Raw genomic sequence first — 13,119 nt, 5'->3', positions numbered from 1 at the left:
ATCCAAGACAAGTCCATGTAATGCTGAGAGCAAAAAAGGAACAACAAAGAATAGAACTGAAGAGAAAAACACGGTAAAATAAAGGGCAGGGAAAAAACAGTAGAATTGAAGCATCGTGACAATAATGTGAGAGATGTTGTGATGTTGATTGTAAGTAGCGATTGTAATATGTGAAGGCACGGTTTAAATGGATTGGAGGGGTTCATTCAGGTCTATACTTGAGAAATTCAGGGACATCCTGTTCAGGGATGAGTTCAGGGTATCTATGGCAGCGAGGTTAACGGAGCTCATTCTCTTTGTGTTTGGTATAGCCGAAGGTTTATTTTGAGGCTTTAGGCGCAACGGGCGTAGGGGTATGCGCAAGTTGTTATCCTTCTCTAGGGCAGAAACCGAGGGGGATTCCAGTTCCATTTTGATTTCGGATTGCAGAGATTGCATGGAACCTTTCCTTGGCAGTGTTGCGGACATGAGGGAGGCAAAAGTGGAGGAAGAGGAAGTTGAAGTTGAAGAAACTAGAGAAGGTAAAGAGGAGGAAGTTGAAGATTGCGTTAGCGAGTGGTGCTGTTGCTCTCGTTGTTGCTCTCGCTGTTGCCTTTGCTTCTCCAATAGTTCACGGTGTTGTTGTTGTTGCTCTCTCTCTTGCTGTTGAACATACTGCAATTGGTTTAATTGGTCAGTGATTTTATGTTCTTGTTTCATTCTCAGTTTCCTCTTGATAGGCTCCAAGAAGTACGCAAGACATTTAATTAAATCTTCATTCTGGAATCGTAAGTGGTCCCATCCAATATACTGGATCATTTCGATTTCCAAAGCATTAACTTCACGTAGAGTCAGCAGTCCGTCGGTGTAAGTTGTCCAATGTTTGTTCATTGGAGAGGAATCATTTGTGTACTTAGCAGCAATCAAGAGCGAGCCGAGAAAGATTCTGTGATGGGTAGTTTCCATACCGACTGAGTTTGGAGGAATGACTTCCTTTAACCTATTCAAATAGATTAAGGTTGTCATCAAGGTAGTGACTTGAACGTGAGAGTGTTCGATCAACCTCTTAATGAAATGGTACAAGGAAGGGATGGAATGTTTTGATTTCGTTGGAGATTGAGGAGGTGAAGGGTAACCATAATTATTTAGGGCATTTTCCTGAGTTTTCTGATGGACCTGAATAATAGAAGTAGTTGTTGAACAAAGGAAATGGATCATTTCAGTAGTGATTGACCTGTTAAGAAAGATATATAATGCTTCCAAGTCTGACATTTCTTTGAATATCTTTTAATTTTTGTCTTTTTTTTTTCCTTTTATTTCTTGGCAGAATATAATGAGATATAACAATTCAACCTACCAATAGAGGTGCTTGAGAGAGTGAGTGAGTTTCTCAAGTTATCAATTTATGAGTTTGGTACTGGGTGGAAAGTCAAGAGAACAACTGCTGAAACAATTGAAGGGTGTATCTACTTGTTCTAAGTGACTTCAATAGGGGGGGGTATCAAAAAATGGGTGGGGGAAAAAAGCAAACAGTCAAGTGAAAATATGTTTGTCTTTTTTTTTTCCCTTTTTTTTTGGTGTTTTGCAGTATAAAGACTTTAAATTAGCAAGAAAAACTCTGACTAAGAAGAGGAACCAAATGGGTTTAAGAAGAAGAAAGAGATGGAATGACCAGTGACAAAGAACACTAGAAGATACCCCTTCAAACAGGAAAGGATACTATATGATATTTAAAACTATCTCTTGTCTTAACAATGCAAGGTTGAAGAATTCATCTTGAGTTTCAAAACGCGTTTTTCTTTGCGACACGTTAAGAATGTCTAAGAAAATGAAGAGCGGCCCCTTTAAGGAGAAACGCGAAAAAAAGAAAAAGAGAAAAAAAAAAAACACGTTTCTGAAACCAAGCAAACGCGCTCTTCGCGTTTGCATTTCGCGTCGTCGGCGCGTTTGAGAAATACGCGTTAATTTGCCGCATTTTATTTATAGTTGCTATAAGATGCTACTGTTGAGTAGCACCTTTTTTAAAGTGGGGGGAAGGGGGGCTCATTATGAAAAAGGAAAAAAAGGCGCGAAATGTGAAATGTGAAATGTGAAATGTGAAATCGGAAATCGGAAATATGAAATGCGAAATCGGAAATGTGAAATCGTAAACGGGTAAAACTATTCAAAGAAAAACTGCCTGACTTTTTCCCAATTCTTGGCTTTTAATATTTAAAAGTTTTCACCCGCGTGGAAAATGCAATGAGGGAAATTCAGTAAAAAAAAAATGGGACATGAATGCATCCGACAAATTTGGACTAATTTGAGAAAGTGTTGAAAATAATGCAAGTCCATTATGGCTTATAAATGAGGTACCTCTATTAGAGACGTATTTTATATTATACCAGCCCAAATTGTTTGCGTTTCATGTACTTTGGGTTTAAGTTTCTTTTGGTCTTGTCAAACTTTCCAATAGCGTCTACTAAATTGTCCTCTTCTTCATGTCTGAGTCCACCCCTTTGATAGAAGACCCAACCCCTGGCCAGCGTTCTCTCATGCAGACTGTCAATGTCGCAACGGTAAAGACCCTGAAATCGTCCCCCGTAAATTGGCTACTAATTTTCGTTCCAATTGGTATTCTCTCGGAGAAGTTGGACTTCAAGCCCTCCCTGATCTTCATGACCAACTTCATGGCGATCATCCCTCTTGCCTCCTTGTTGGCGTTTGCTACAGAGGAATTGGGCGAGTCTATAAACAACAACTCCGTGGCAGGGTTACTCAATGCAACCTTTGGTAACGCAGTCGAAGTCATTGTCTCCATCATTGCATTGAGGCAAAACCAAATCACCGTGGTCCAGTCGTCAATGATTGGCTCTATTCTCTCCAACCTATTGTTGGTCTTGGGGAGCTGCTTTGTTGTTGGTGGCTTGAAATTCAGAGAACAGTTTTTCAATCAAACGGCAGCTCAAACTATGGGCTCTTTATTGGCTGTATCGGTAATGTCCCTATTGCTCCCAGCTGCTTTCCATGCTTCCATCCCACAGAATAGTAAACACTCAGATGCAGAAATCTTGAGCTTCTCTAGGGGGACTTCCATCATATTATTGTTTGTTTACGTCCTCTACATGGTTTTCCAATTACGTTCCCACGCTTACTTGTTTGCAGACTCAAACGACCACAGCGTCAACCCGTCTGCCGATATTGAAGCTCCATTCAACACCGAAGATGATATTAATAACTCAAACTTGCCAACCTTATCCAATCAACGATCTCACTCCTCAAACTTCATAAACAGACCAAAATCAATCTATGATGTTGACATGTTGGGTGAAATCCATTTGAACTATATAGAGTCACTTGTGGTCTTGATTCTCTCTACCGTCTTGGTCTCGGTTTGTGCAGATAACCTAGTTAGTACCATCGATGACATTGTCCAGTCTTCAGGACTATCAAAGACCTTTATTGGTCTCATTGTCATCCCAATTGTCGGTAACGCAGCCGAACACGTCACTGCAATCTACGTAGCCTATAAAAACAAAATGGATTTGGCCATTGGCGTGGCTATTGGCTCCTCCCTACAGATCGCCTTGTTCGTCACACCTTTGCTTGTTTTGGTAGGTTGGGTAATGGACGTCTCTATGAGTCTCTACTTTTCAGTCTACCAGACGGCTGTCATCTTTGTCTCCGTCTTCATCACAAACTCCCTCATCTTAGACGGCTCTTCAAACTGGCTCGAAGGAGCAATGCTTGTGGCTGCCTATTTTGTTATCGCAATCTCATTCTATCAGTTCCCCGATGTCAATTGATGGAGAGAATGACAAAACCAAAAAAAAAAACCAAAAAAACATGTTACACAATAAAACTTACGCAAAAGGCGAAAGCACTTGAATGAAACTATCCGGCTTCTTCTTTGAATAACGTTCTACACTAAATAAACAAATATTTATATGCCCTGTATTTTCCCTAACTCTCTTATACTTCTTACTTCCATTAAGTACATGTCCTCTTTCTCATTTCTTAACTATTCGAATATCCGTCGGTGTTTAACCTGATGTAAGACACACCATTCCCTTATGAAGTAGCTTCCAAAATTCAACAGATTATTCATTTCCCAATTGTTCGTGTTGATAGGCAGACAGTAATTAACTCCAATTTTGAATTTGATGAGCCTTTTCCTATTCTCAATGTTTAGTCCGCAAAGATACAAATCCTTATGGTCTACCTTACTTAAGTCCTTCATTGAGTCATGGTATAGTCTAGGATAGTCTTTGAAAATCTTGAATATACCCAACTTTGAGGCACCCTGCATCATAGACTTACTCGACCTGCTCTTTAGATCGTTATACTTGTCGAGCAGTTTGATCAACTGTGCCGTCAATTCAACATTACTCCGTTTCTTGAGTTTCTCCTTGATTAGCTCGATATGTCTCATCAATAATTCACTCAAATGCGTTTCTATAAACCCCTTGACATAATAAACAAGCCCCACCATCTCATCCAATGGAATGTTTTTCGAATCTGCCTTGCTGAAGTTGGTTATGACCTTATCGGTAAACGCTAAAACCGAGTTCCAATCTCGTCTCTTGCGTGTTAAACACTTGGCATACTCCAAATCACCCTTGATATCGTTCCCCGGTTTGACGTTTTGCTGCTCAGCCTCCTTCACCTGTATAGCCAGCGACAATAATAGCAGAGATTCAGTGAATATCAAAATAGAATTAGGGTATTGTCTATCTTGATACATTCCAATTGCCGTTTTCTTCAATTTCTCAGCTTGTTCAGTCATCAGTTTAACTGAACCAACCTCGTATTTGTTGGGCGTATGCGGTAGATGTGGTGTGCCGGGGGTATTGGGCGTGTTGGGCGTGTTGGGCGTGTTGGGTGTTTTCGGTGTTTTCGGTGTGCTGCTGCCACTTTTGTCTATAGGTTCAACAGATTGCTTGAGCTTCTTCGATGCCGAAACTGCTATTTTGAGTCCTAAATCTTCCGGTGTTAGCTGTGGTATATCCAACCGAATCAACAGATCTCTTGGCAATTTATAAGGCAGCAGTTTCGGTAGTTTTGGCCGTTTATTAGACGTCTGATTGTCTGGATATTTGAAGTCTTTGAATTCCAACAAAACCGCTTTTGCAGCACCATTATGTTCTTGATCTTCACTATACATTGAACTAAAGTTTCTCTTTCTCAAACTGTGTGGCACCTTGGAATCTTCCTCATCCTTGGACTGTGTCATTGATGGTCAACCGGATAGCCCGTTCTCTGTAATAGCCAATTAACCTTTAATGAATGAAAAACCCCATTCTGCCACCTTTTCAGGTTTTGCTAAATTTATCAAACAGCTGATGCAAAGGAGTTAGCAAATCCTTCTCAATGTCGCCGTCCAAGATTCGAACTCACAAGCTCCCCGGGCGTTTCAAATAATTTTTTATTATTAAGCAGTTTTTCTCTTTTCTTTTTCTTTTTTCTTCCAGGAACTTGAGAACAGAATGAGACAAAATAAAAAAAAAAAAAAAAATTTCCCTTACCTTTTTTTTTTTTTCTCTCGACTCCGAATTGAAAATTTTAAATTGCAATTTTTCTACTTTTTTTTTTCCTCCTACCCCAGTTTCTAGTTTGAACATGGTAAGTGGTATATTCTTTGTTAGGCTATAATGATGTTTTGAACAAGGCCAATCCTTCCTTCACAAACCCTTTCCATTAGCTAAGAGAGCTCCCCCAGCCGCACAGTAGAATGTCTTCCAACTCCATCAAACTTCTAGCACCCGATATTGATCGTGGACTTGCCCAATTGGTTGCAAAGAGATTGGGTTTACCATTGACACCAGTTGAATTCAAAAGAGACTCAAACAAAGAGGTGCTTTTCAGTATTGGCGAATCCATTCGTGATGAGGACATATACATCATCATGCAGATTGGTGCCGGTCCGGTCAACGATAAAGTCTTTGAATTGTTGATTATGATCAATGCATGTAAGGCTGCTTCAGCTAGAAGAATCACTGCAGTTCTACCTAATTTCCCCTATGCTAGACAAGACCGTAAAGATAAGAGTAGAGCCCCAATTACTGCAAAACTAATGGCAGACATGCTAACCACTGCAGGTTGTGACCATGTGATTACAATGGATTTGCACGCTTCCCAAATCCAGGGTTTCTTTGATTCCCCCGTTGACAACTTGTACGCAGAACCAAGTGTTGTTAGGTATATCAAGGAGAAAGTCAACATCAAAGATGCAATCATTATTTCGCCAGATGCAGGTGGTGCTAAGAGAGCTGCAGGTTTAGCTGATAAATTAGATTTAAACTTTGCACTTATCCATAAAGAACGTGCCCGTGCAAACGAGGTGTCGAGAATGGTCTTAGTAGGTGATGTCACCGATAAAATCTGTATTATTGTTGATGATATGGCAGATACTTGTGGTACCTTGGCTAAGGCTGCCGACGTTTTACTGGATAATGGTGCTAAATCCGTCATTGCCATCGTTACACATGGTATTTTATCTGGCAATGCAATCCAAAATATCAATAACTCCAGATTGGAAAGAGTTGTCTGTACAAACACCGTTCCCTTTGAAAGCAAACTTTCAGAGTGCCCTAAACTAGACACCCTAGATATCTCGGGCGTCTTGGCCGAAGCTATTAGAAGACTCCATAATGGTGAATCTATCTCCTTCTTATTCTCTAATGCACCATACTAATCTATAAACAATTAAAATTATCAAAAGAAAGAAAATTTCTTCACTTCTTATCTCTATATCGCTTTATTTTATACATTCTTTATTATACAACTACAAAACAATCAGCAAAAATGTGTTAGTTTATTGTTTTTGTTGTTCTTTGACCTATATCGTCTAATATTCTACAATTTATATAGCTCTGGTTTAAATTCCTCCAGCGACTCCAGAATGACACCATGCTCGTTATTCTCACCAACCAATTTCTTGATCTCACTGTCAGGTATAACTTCAAGTGCCCTAGAATCAGGCACCCAGACAACATAACCGCCGGATCTTTTGCCACTAATAAAGCCAGGCATTGCATCCTCAAAAATCAGACACTCTTCAGGCTTAATGTCTGTTCCATACCTACTGTTCAAAGTCTCCAATCCCAACCACCAAATAAATGGTAATGGTTAACCCTTATTTAGAATGGTTGGATTATCACCAGTGATCACGTTGCCATCAAAAAGCTGAAACAATGCTTGGTGATGGCTCGTTTTTAACTTGTACTTGTCGGAATGCGAAGAGGTACAAACGCAAATCGGTATGTTTTTCTCTTTCAAGTACCTGATCAGCTTTTCAACGCCTGGTAGAACTGCAACTTCTGGCCATAATTCTTCTTGCCTTTTGCTTGTCAATTGATACAGTTCATCGGCTGTGATTTCTCCAGCTAGTCCATAGTGATCAATAGCAACTTGGCTGGCTTGGGGACCAGGAAGGCCCTGTAGTTTGACTTTAACATCCCACGTTAAACCTTCCGGTCTATTGAATTTGTTCTTCAAGATGTCAGAAAATGATATAGTGTAAATGGTTTCACTGTCAATCAATAACCCATCCATGTCAAACAGACATGCTTTGAATTGCCTTTCAGTAACTGTCATAATACTACCGTCGTCGATGTTGTTATACTTGAAAAAAACGACAAATTGAAAAAAGCATAGGAAACAGCTCGTACAAGTATGGTCTGAGATCAAGAGATAGTGTGAGTAATAAAAGGGGTGAAAAAATGGAAAAAATATTAAAAAAATAAACGACATTACAGCTATTTTTGTATCATTACATACAAGTATAAGGCACCACTATCAATACGCCCAAAGCCAGCTTAAAAGGGAGGTAGGCTATTACGACAAACAGGACACTGTAGCTTGTACATCATCCAGTTTTCTAAGCAATCTGTGTGAAAAACGTGGTTGCATGGCGTAACCATATATTTACGACGTGCAATGATATTTGTAGCTTTACCAAATGAAGGTAGTAATGAAGATGATGATTCCAACGATTGATGCGACGGTGAAGGGCTATTAAGTTCTTGATTAGTTTCGCCTGGCTTGTTGACAACAGGAATCTCCAACTTTTGCATACAGATTGCACAATCAGTAACATATGTCAACGTCCTCGAATCCTCATCGTTTGACGAATCACCCTTACAGATGAGGTTTTCCGCATCGAAATGAAAGCCCGATTCAATATCCCCCTTGGTGATTATTGGGTGGTAATCATATGCTTTTGGTAAATAGTCTTCACTCAAGAAAAACCTTGGCCCCAAAATTTCTTGCAAAACCATCATTGCAATTTGGACAGACATCCAAATAACTAAAAATACGACAAAGAAAATATCTCTATGATGGTTGAATGGATTCGGGAAACTCTCAACGTAAATTACCGGTACTAGCCTCAATATCGAAGTGCCGATTATGAATTCCCAGCCAAAACTAGTTCGTGATCCCCTCAAAATATTCCTGTATATTTGAGGAATCCAAAATGAGTTAAAGATAGTTAGGAAAATATATTCAAAGACTTGACGGTGTTTCTTTGGCCAAGTTATAACGCTCAAAAGAACAAATAAAAAGACAAGCATTGTGAAGAAATGTCGGGTATATAGTTCTGCGCCAACGGCATGTTCATCTGCCGTCATTGTTTGCTCATTGTTTGTTGTATTTTGTCCGTTTTCATTGGTTCTATTGTTAGCTTGATCCAACCGTTCAGCTCTTTCATCAATAGGTGTCCCCTGTAACATTGTTCTCCAATCCAATGGTCTTTCATTCAGCTGAGTGCAATAAATTTGAATGGCATACTTCATTTCGTATACAGATGAGCAGGTAAACGCCAAGAAAGCACAAACAGCAAATTGTATATATAGGTCTGTAAATATCATGGAACATAGTAATGATATCACAGACATTGACCCATCCGCCATATTCATCAAAGATATCGTCCAAAAGGAGAGCTTCGATAATGCCGATGGCGTATTAGTTTGAGCCATTTGTCTGATCAAAATCAGAATTTGGCAAAGCACTACTATCGATGCCACCAAAATTATACGTTTCAATCCATTATCATAAACTTGATCTCTTAAACCTTGGCAGTCATGCAAATCTAGCGCAATTGCACAGTTTGGTGAATATAGTAGCCCTGAAGTTAGTTTTAGGTTTGGTATTTTTCTATGGGGCCTACCTATTGGATTTAATAACTCATAGTCAATCTGTTGTAGCTCTTCTTTGGTTAGATTTGTGGATTCCACATGGAAATATCCAACATACTCACATTCCTCAGAGGCATCAACCAAGTCTTCAACTGTTTGGAACTTGAGGTCTTCAATTTTTGTTTGGTTGAAGTCTCCAAATAGTGCCATTTTGCTCTTCTGGTATTGTTCGCCATTTTGCAAAGAAAGCTGTGGTAAGGCAGCAATGCCGTGGAATTTAGCAGATCTCGAGCCTACAATAATATTACCGGTACCCTGGTCATAGATCCCATGGAGGGACATTACATGTTCGTCACTTTCAAACTCGTCGTTCAATCTTAGATTGAGTGAAAGCACTGTAGTCCCATTGAAGTCGATCTCCGCATTCGGTACGGGATCGTGGTTGAAGAAGGACAACTTGACAATACCTTCTGGAACAGTGATATTACCCACCTTCTTAATTCCCGAATCATCTGGCTGTGGAATCGGTAGATCAAATGAGTCGTTGTCTTCGCCCGTTGGGTTGTTATAGTCAATATCCCTCTTCAGACGCTCGTGTAGTCTATATTCATAGAGATCCGCTAGGTACTTGGGGATAGGCAACGGTATTGGGTGTAAAGGAGAGTCCTCAAACTCGACTTTGATGAACGTGCCCTTAACTGATCCCGTGATGTTGAGCGGGTAAACACCAGTATTATTTTTGATCCCTATAACTCCCATATGAGCATCAGCCCGATCCTTCGGTAGCTGCACCACCTGGCCTTCCGAGTTCCATATGTTTGCAGCCCTACGACTGATAACGTTGGGTAATATGCTAAAGTTCTCGTTTTCTACAAAGGGATGCTCTATAGGCCCGCTATAGTTTTTCCCGAGTTTGGAATCACCATAGGACAAATGGAACCCTGTGATGTTCCCATATCCGGACTCGTAGTCTGAGAGCATGGCAGACCTTGTAGAATTGATTTCCTCCTTGGCGAATTCCAAAATCTTCGAGCGGTTTATGTTGGAAGGATATCGTTCTTGGACATTTGGATCAGACGTCATGATCCAAAACAGGACCAACATGAAAAACACAAACCGTGGATTGAGTTCCATCGTTGATGTTGTTCCTCGGAAATGTTTGGATGGGGTATGTAGACGCTGATCTATTTAACGTTGCCTGCGTTTGACTCTGAGGCAAAGAACATCACCTATTTCTGTTGCCCTAGTGAGGACCCGACCCACTTTTCATGTTCAAAGAATCAGGGCACATCCGCGGGGAGGAAAAAGTTCAAGTACGAAAAAGTTTGAGAAAGTGCGAGAGCGTGAAAACTATAACGTAGTTCGGACTTTTACAATGGAGGACAAGAGAAAACGATGAGAGTCGCCAGGACAGAAGTTAGTTGTAGAAATTGAAAAATAGGTAAGTTCTAATGTAGGTGCTGATTTTAATATACAGTATACAAAGACCGCCTATGCTGGAAGTAGTTAGAAAATAAGCATAAGTGTAGACCAATGAGATAAAGGTAAATAGGAAATGAGTAACGAGTAAGGAGTAACTAGTAATGAGTAATAAGTAAAAGTAAGAGAAAAGAAGAGATAAACATAGGATAGCAAAAACTATTTGGTTGGAGGTATATTTTGCGGACTGTCACTACTGTGCTTTCTTTGCATCTCTTTCTGCCTTGGCCTTAATTCTTGCTTCTCTTTCTGCCTTTGCGACTGGACCTGCTTCAGTATCGAGCCAAAAGTCCCAGAATCTGAAGGAAGATGCGTAATTTCCAATGAAGTAATGGTGGTGCAAGTCATGGTGTTCTGCGCCTGCCCAGAATGGGACAAAGTTGTGTAGAGACCAAGGGAAGTCATAACCTGAATGGGAATCGACCGCTTGGAACAACCTCAAGACGATCCAAACGGTCAATGTGAACAGATGCAAATTACCGGTCAAGTACGCGTAGACAATAGGGAAGCCAACTGTGCCGGCACCGAGACTGATGACTTCAGCTGGGTGGGCATATTCTGCGGTGAGACCAAATGGAGCTGCATATCTATGATGTTGCTTGTGGATGTACTTGTAGAAAGGGCCGTAATGGAAGAGCCTGTGTGCCCAGTAGTGCCACATATCTTCAAGGACAAAGAAGATTGCCCACTCTTTCAGCATTGTCGACAGTGGTGGGAAGGGGACAGAGACACCAATGCCAAGAGACTTGCAGAGGGGGTGGAACGTCCAGATGGGAAACACCTCCACTAGGAAATGCGACTTCAAGACCGATTTGAGGCATTCCCACTGTTCTTTATCGGAGGGGATGTATGTAGGCTGGATCTTCCACTTTCTAAAGTATGGGATCTTGTCAATAATGTACCAAGGGAGACATCTACCGAAATAGAAGAGTTCGTGTGTGAGGAAGAACAAGAGGCCTGTCGCCAAAACGTCATTTTGCATATATGTGTACCAAGAAGCCCACAGTTTCTCAGCAATGTTTAATTGGGGTTGGCTTTGGAAGACGTTGTTCACCACGTCGGAGAAGGAGGACGATTGAACGGTTTGGAAAACAGTCGAGTTGAAGACTTCAGTCATTTTGGTATGCAATGATCAATAGTAGTGTATGCAATGATCAATAGTAGTGTATGCAATGATCAAAAGGGGTGTAGATACAGACCTTTGCTACGTATATTATATATGACTATGGGAGTGACTGTGAGACTGTGATAACCCAGATACACCCATCTGTGTACACATCTGTGAGTATCCCATACTGGAGAGATAGCAACCTGTCTGTTTATATAGGAGACCTTCCAAGACACAACCGTTAGATTTAGCCATAAGAAAGTGAGCTAATGATGAGCCGCATACCTTTCGTACCACCTCGTTTAGAAAGAGGAACCAATTTACATTAAACGAGATGAAACGACATAAACGACACAGAGTAAACGAGACGTGAAAGTAGAGAATCCAATTACCTTTCTGTTATTTTGCCATTGTGTGTATTAGCGGAACGAGCATCTCGATAGACGCATTTGCGGGCAACAGCCGTTTCTTTTGCGCTAGTTTTCATAATTCATGCTGAGAAAATGCATGGAACATGCAAATTGCCCAATAAAGAGGGAAGATTTTAATAGAGAAACATTTAGCAAAGAAAATTAGTACGAAATTCCAGTGAAGAAATCAGGCCATTTAAATTTCTAATTTTTTTTGTTCGGTGCGTTTTGTGTTGACAAATTTGGAAATTTTTGGGAAAGTCAAATAAATTAAAATAAAATAAATTAAAATAAATAAAATAAAAAATAAAATAAAAATAAAATAAATAAAATAAAATAAATAAAATAAAATAAAATAAAATAAAATAAATAAAATAAAATAAAATAAAATAAAATAAAATGAAATAAAATAAAATGAAATAAAATAAAAAATTCCATTAAAAGTAGTCACGTGATGTAAATACCAAATTTTATTCATTGGGCAATTGAAAATTTACCAGTTGAGGAGAGAAAACAGAGCAAACAAAATCCGCTCTACATTTTTTATCATTAAAAGTTATATTACAAAAGCCACCCGCGCACCACACGTTAGCGTGTCACCCCCGACACCGCACTGGACGTGGGAGAGTTTTCTCTTAGTTTGTGTGAGAGTGAGGCCCGACCACCGCGCCCCATGGGGGGGAGCGAATCTCTCCCTCTCTCCTGGTGCCACTTTCCCCCGTGCTCTGGAGTGGACTGGATTCGACTGCAATGGTGGGTATAGCAAAAAGTTTTCAGCGGTCCAAGTATACTTTGGGTTTGTCCAAACTGAAGTCTGTATGATATTATCTCTAAGATTCTTCTGAAACAGACAATACCAGATTAATTCAAAAGTACGTACATGATCCACATATGCCCATGCTGAATTTGCAAGATACACCCTAGTCACACACATACAGACACACAAATGTTCACATTCTGCCTCTTTGATTGTTGAGATTTTGCACAATTTATACACCATCTAATTGCCAAAAATTATCCAGTAGTG

At 40.0% G+C, this 13,119-nt stretch overlaps 7 protein-coding genes across 7 annotated transcripts; 2 read left to right on the top strand and 5 right to left on the bottom strand.

Annotated features, from left to right (window-relative positions):
• Window positions 1-183: 183 nt before the first annotated feature.
• C5L36_0C08190 (uncharacterized protein) lies at window positions 184-1,251 on the bottom strand (the record flags this gene model as incomplete). Its single annotated transcript, XM_029466522.1, has 1 exon — window positions 184-1,251. One exon carries the CDS (start codon window positions 1,249-1,251, stop codon window positions 184-186), a length of 1,068 nt encoding a protein of 355 aa, XP_029322382.1.
• A 1,208-nt stretch (window positions 1,252-2,459) lies between these two features.
• On the top strand, window positions 2,460-3,764 carry C5L36_0C08180 (uncharacterized protein; the record flags this gene model as incomplete). The annotated part of the gene is made up of 1 exon (XM_029466521.1): window positions 2,460-3,764. One exon carries the CDS (start codon window positions 2,460-2,462, stop codon window positions 3,762-3,764), a length of 1,305 nt encoding a protein of 434 aa, XP_029322381.1.
• A 215-nt stretch (window positions 3,765-3,979) lies between these two features.
• C5L36_0C08170 (uncharacterized protein) lies at window positions 3,980-5,191 on the bottom strand (the record flags this gene model as incomplete). The annotated part of the gene is made up of 1 exon (XM_029466520.1): window positions 3,980-5,191. One exon carries the CDS (start codon window positions 5,189-5,191, stop codon window positions 3,980-3,982), a length of 1,212 nt encoding a protein of 403 aa, XP_029322380.1.
• Window positions 5,192-5,689: 498 nt separating this feature from the next.
• On the top strand, window positions 5,690-6,652 carry C5L36_0C08160 (uncharacterized protein; the record flags this gene model as incomplete). Its single annotated transcript, XM_029466519.1, has 1 exon — window positions 5,690-6,652. The coding sequence occupies one exon, from the start codon at window positions 5,690-5,692 to the stop codon at window positions 6,650-6,652; it is 963 nt and encodes a 320-aa protein (XP_029322379.1).
• Window positions 6,653-7,086: 434 nt separating this feature from the next.
• C5L36_0C08150 (uncharacterized protein) lies at window positions 7,087-7,710 on the bottom strand (the record flags this gene model as incomplete). The annotated part of the gene is made up of 1 exon (XM_029466518.1): window positions 7,087-7,710. The coding sequence occupies one exon, from the start codon at window positions 7,708-7,710 to the stop codon at window positions 7,087-7,089; it is 624 nt and encodes a 207-aa protein (XP_029322378.1).
• A 65-nt stretch (window positions 7,711-7,775) lies between these two features.
• C5L36_0C08140 (uncharacterized protein) lies at window positions 7,776-10,229 on the bottom strand (the record flags this gene model as incomplete). Its single annotated transcript, XM_029466517.1, has 1 exon — window positions 7,776-10,229. The coding sequence occupies one exon, from the start codon at window positions 10,227-10,229 to the stop codon at window positions 7,776-7,778; it is 2,454 nt and encodes an 817-aa protein (XP_029322377.1).
• Window positions 10,230-10,767: 538 nt separating this feature from the next.
• Window positions 10,768-11,691, bottom strand: C5L36_0C08130 (uncharacterized protein; the record flags this gene model as incomplete). Its single annotated transcript, XM_029466516.1, has 1 exon — window positions 10,768-11,691. One exon carries the CDS (start codon window positions 11,689-11,691, stop codon window positions 10,768-10,770), a length of 924 nt encoding a protein of 307 aa, XP_029322376.1.
• Window positions 11,692-13,119: the final 1,428 nt, after the last annotated feature.

Source organism: Pichia kudriavzevii, chromosome 3 (assembly GCF_003054445.1).
Source record: "Pichia kudriavzevii chromosome 3, complete sequence".
NCBI lineage: Eukaryota > Fungi > Ascomycota > Pichiomycetes > Pichiales > Pichiaceae > Pichia > Pichia kudriavzevii.
This window is presented reverse-complemented; position numbering and strand designations above follow the sequence as displayed.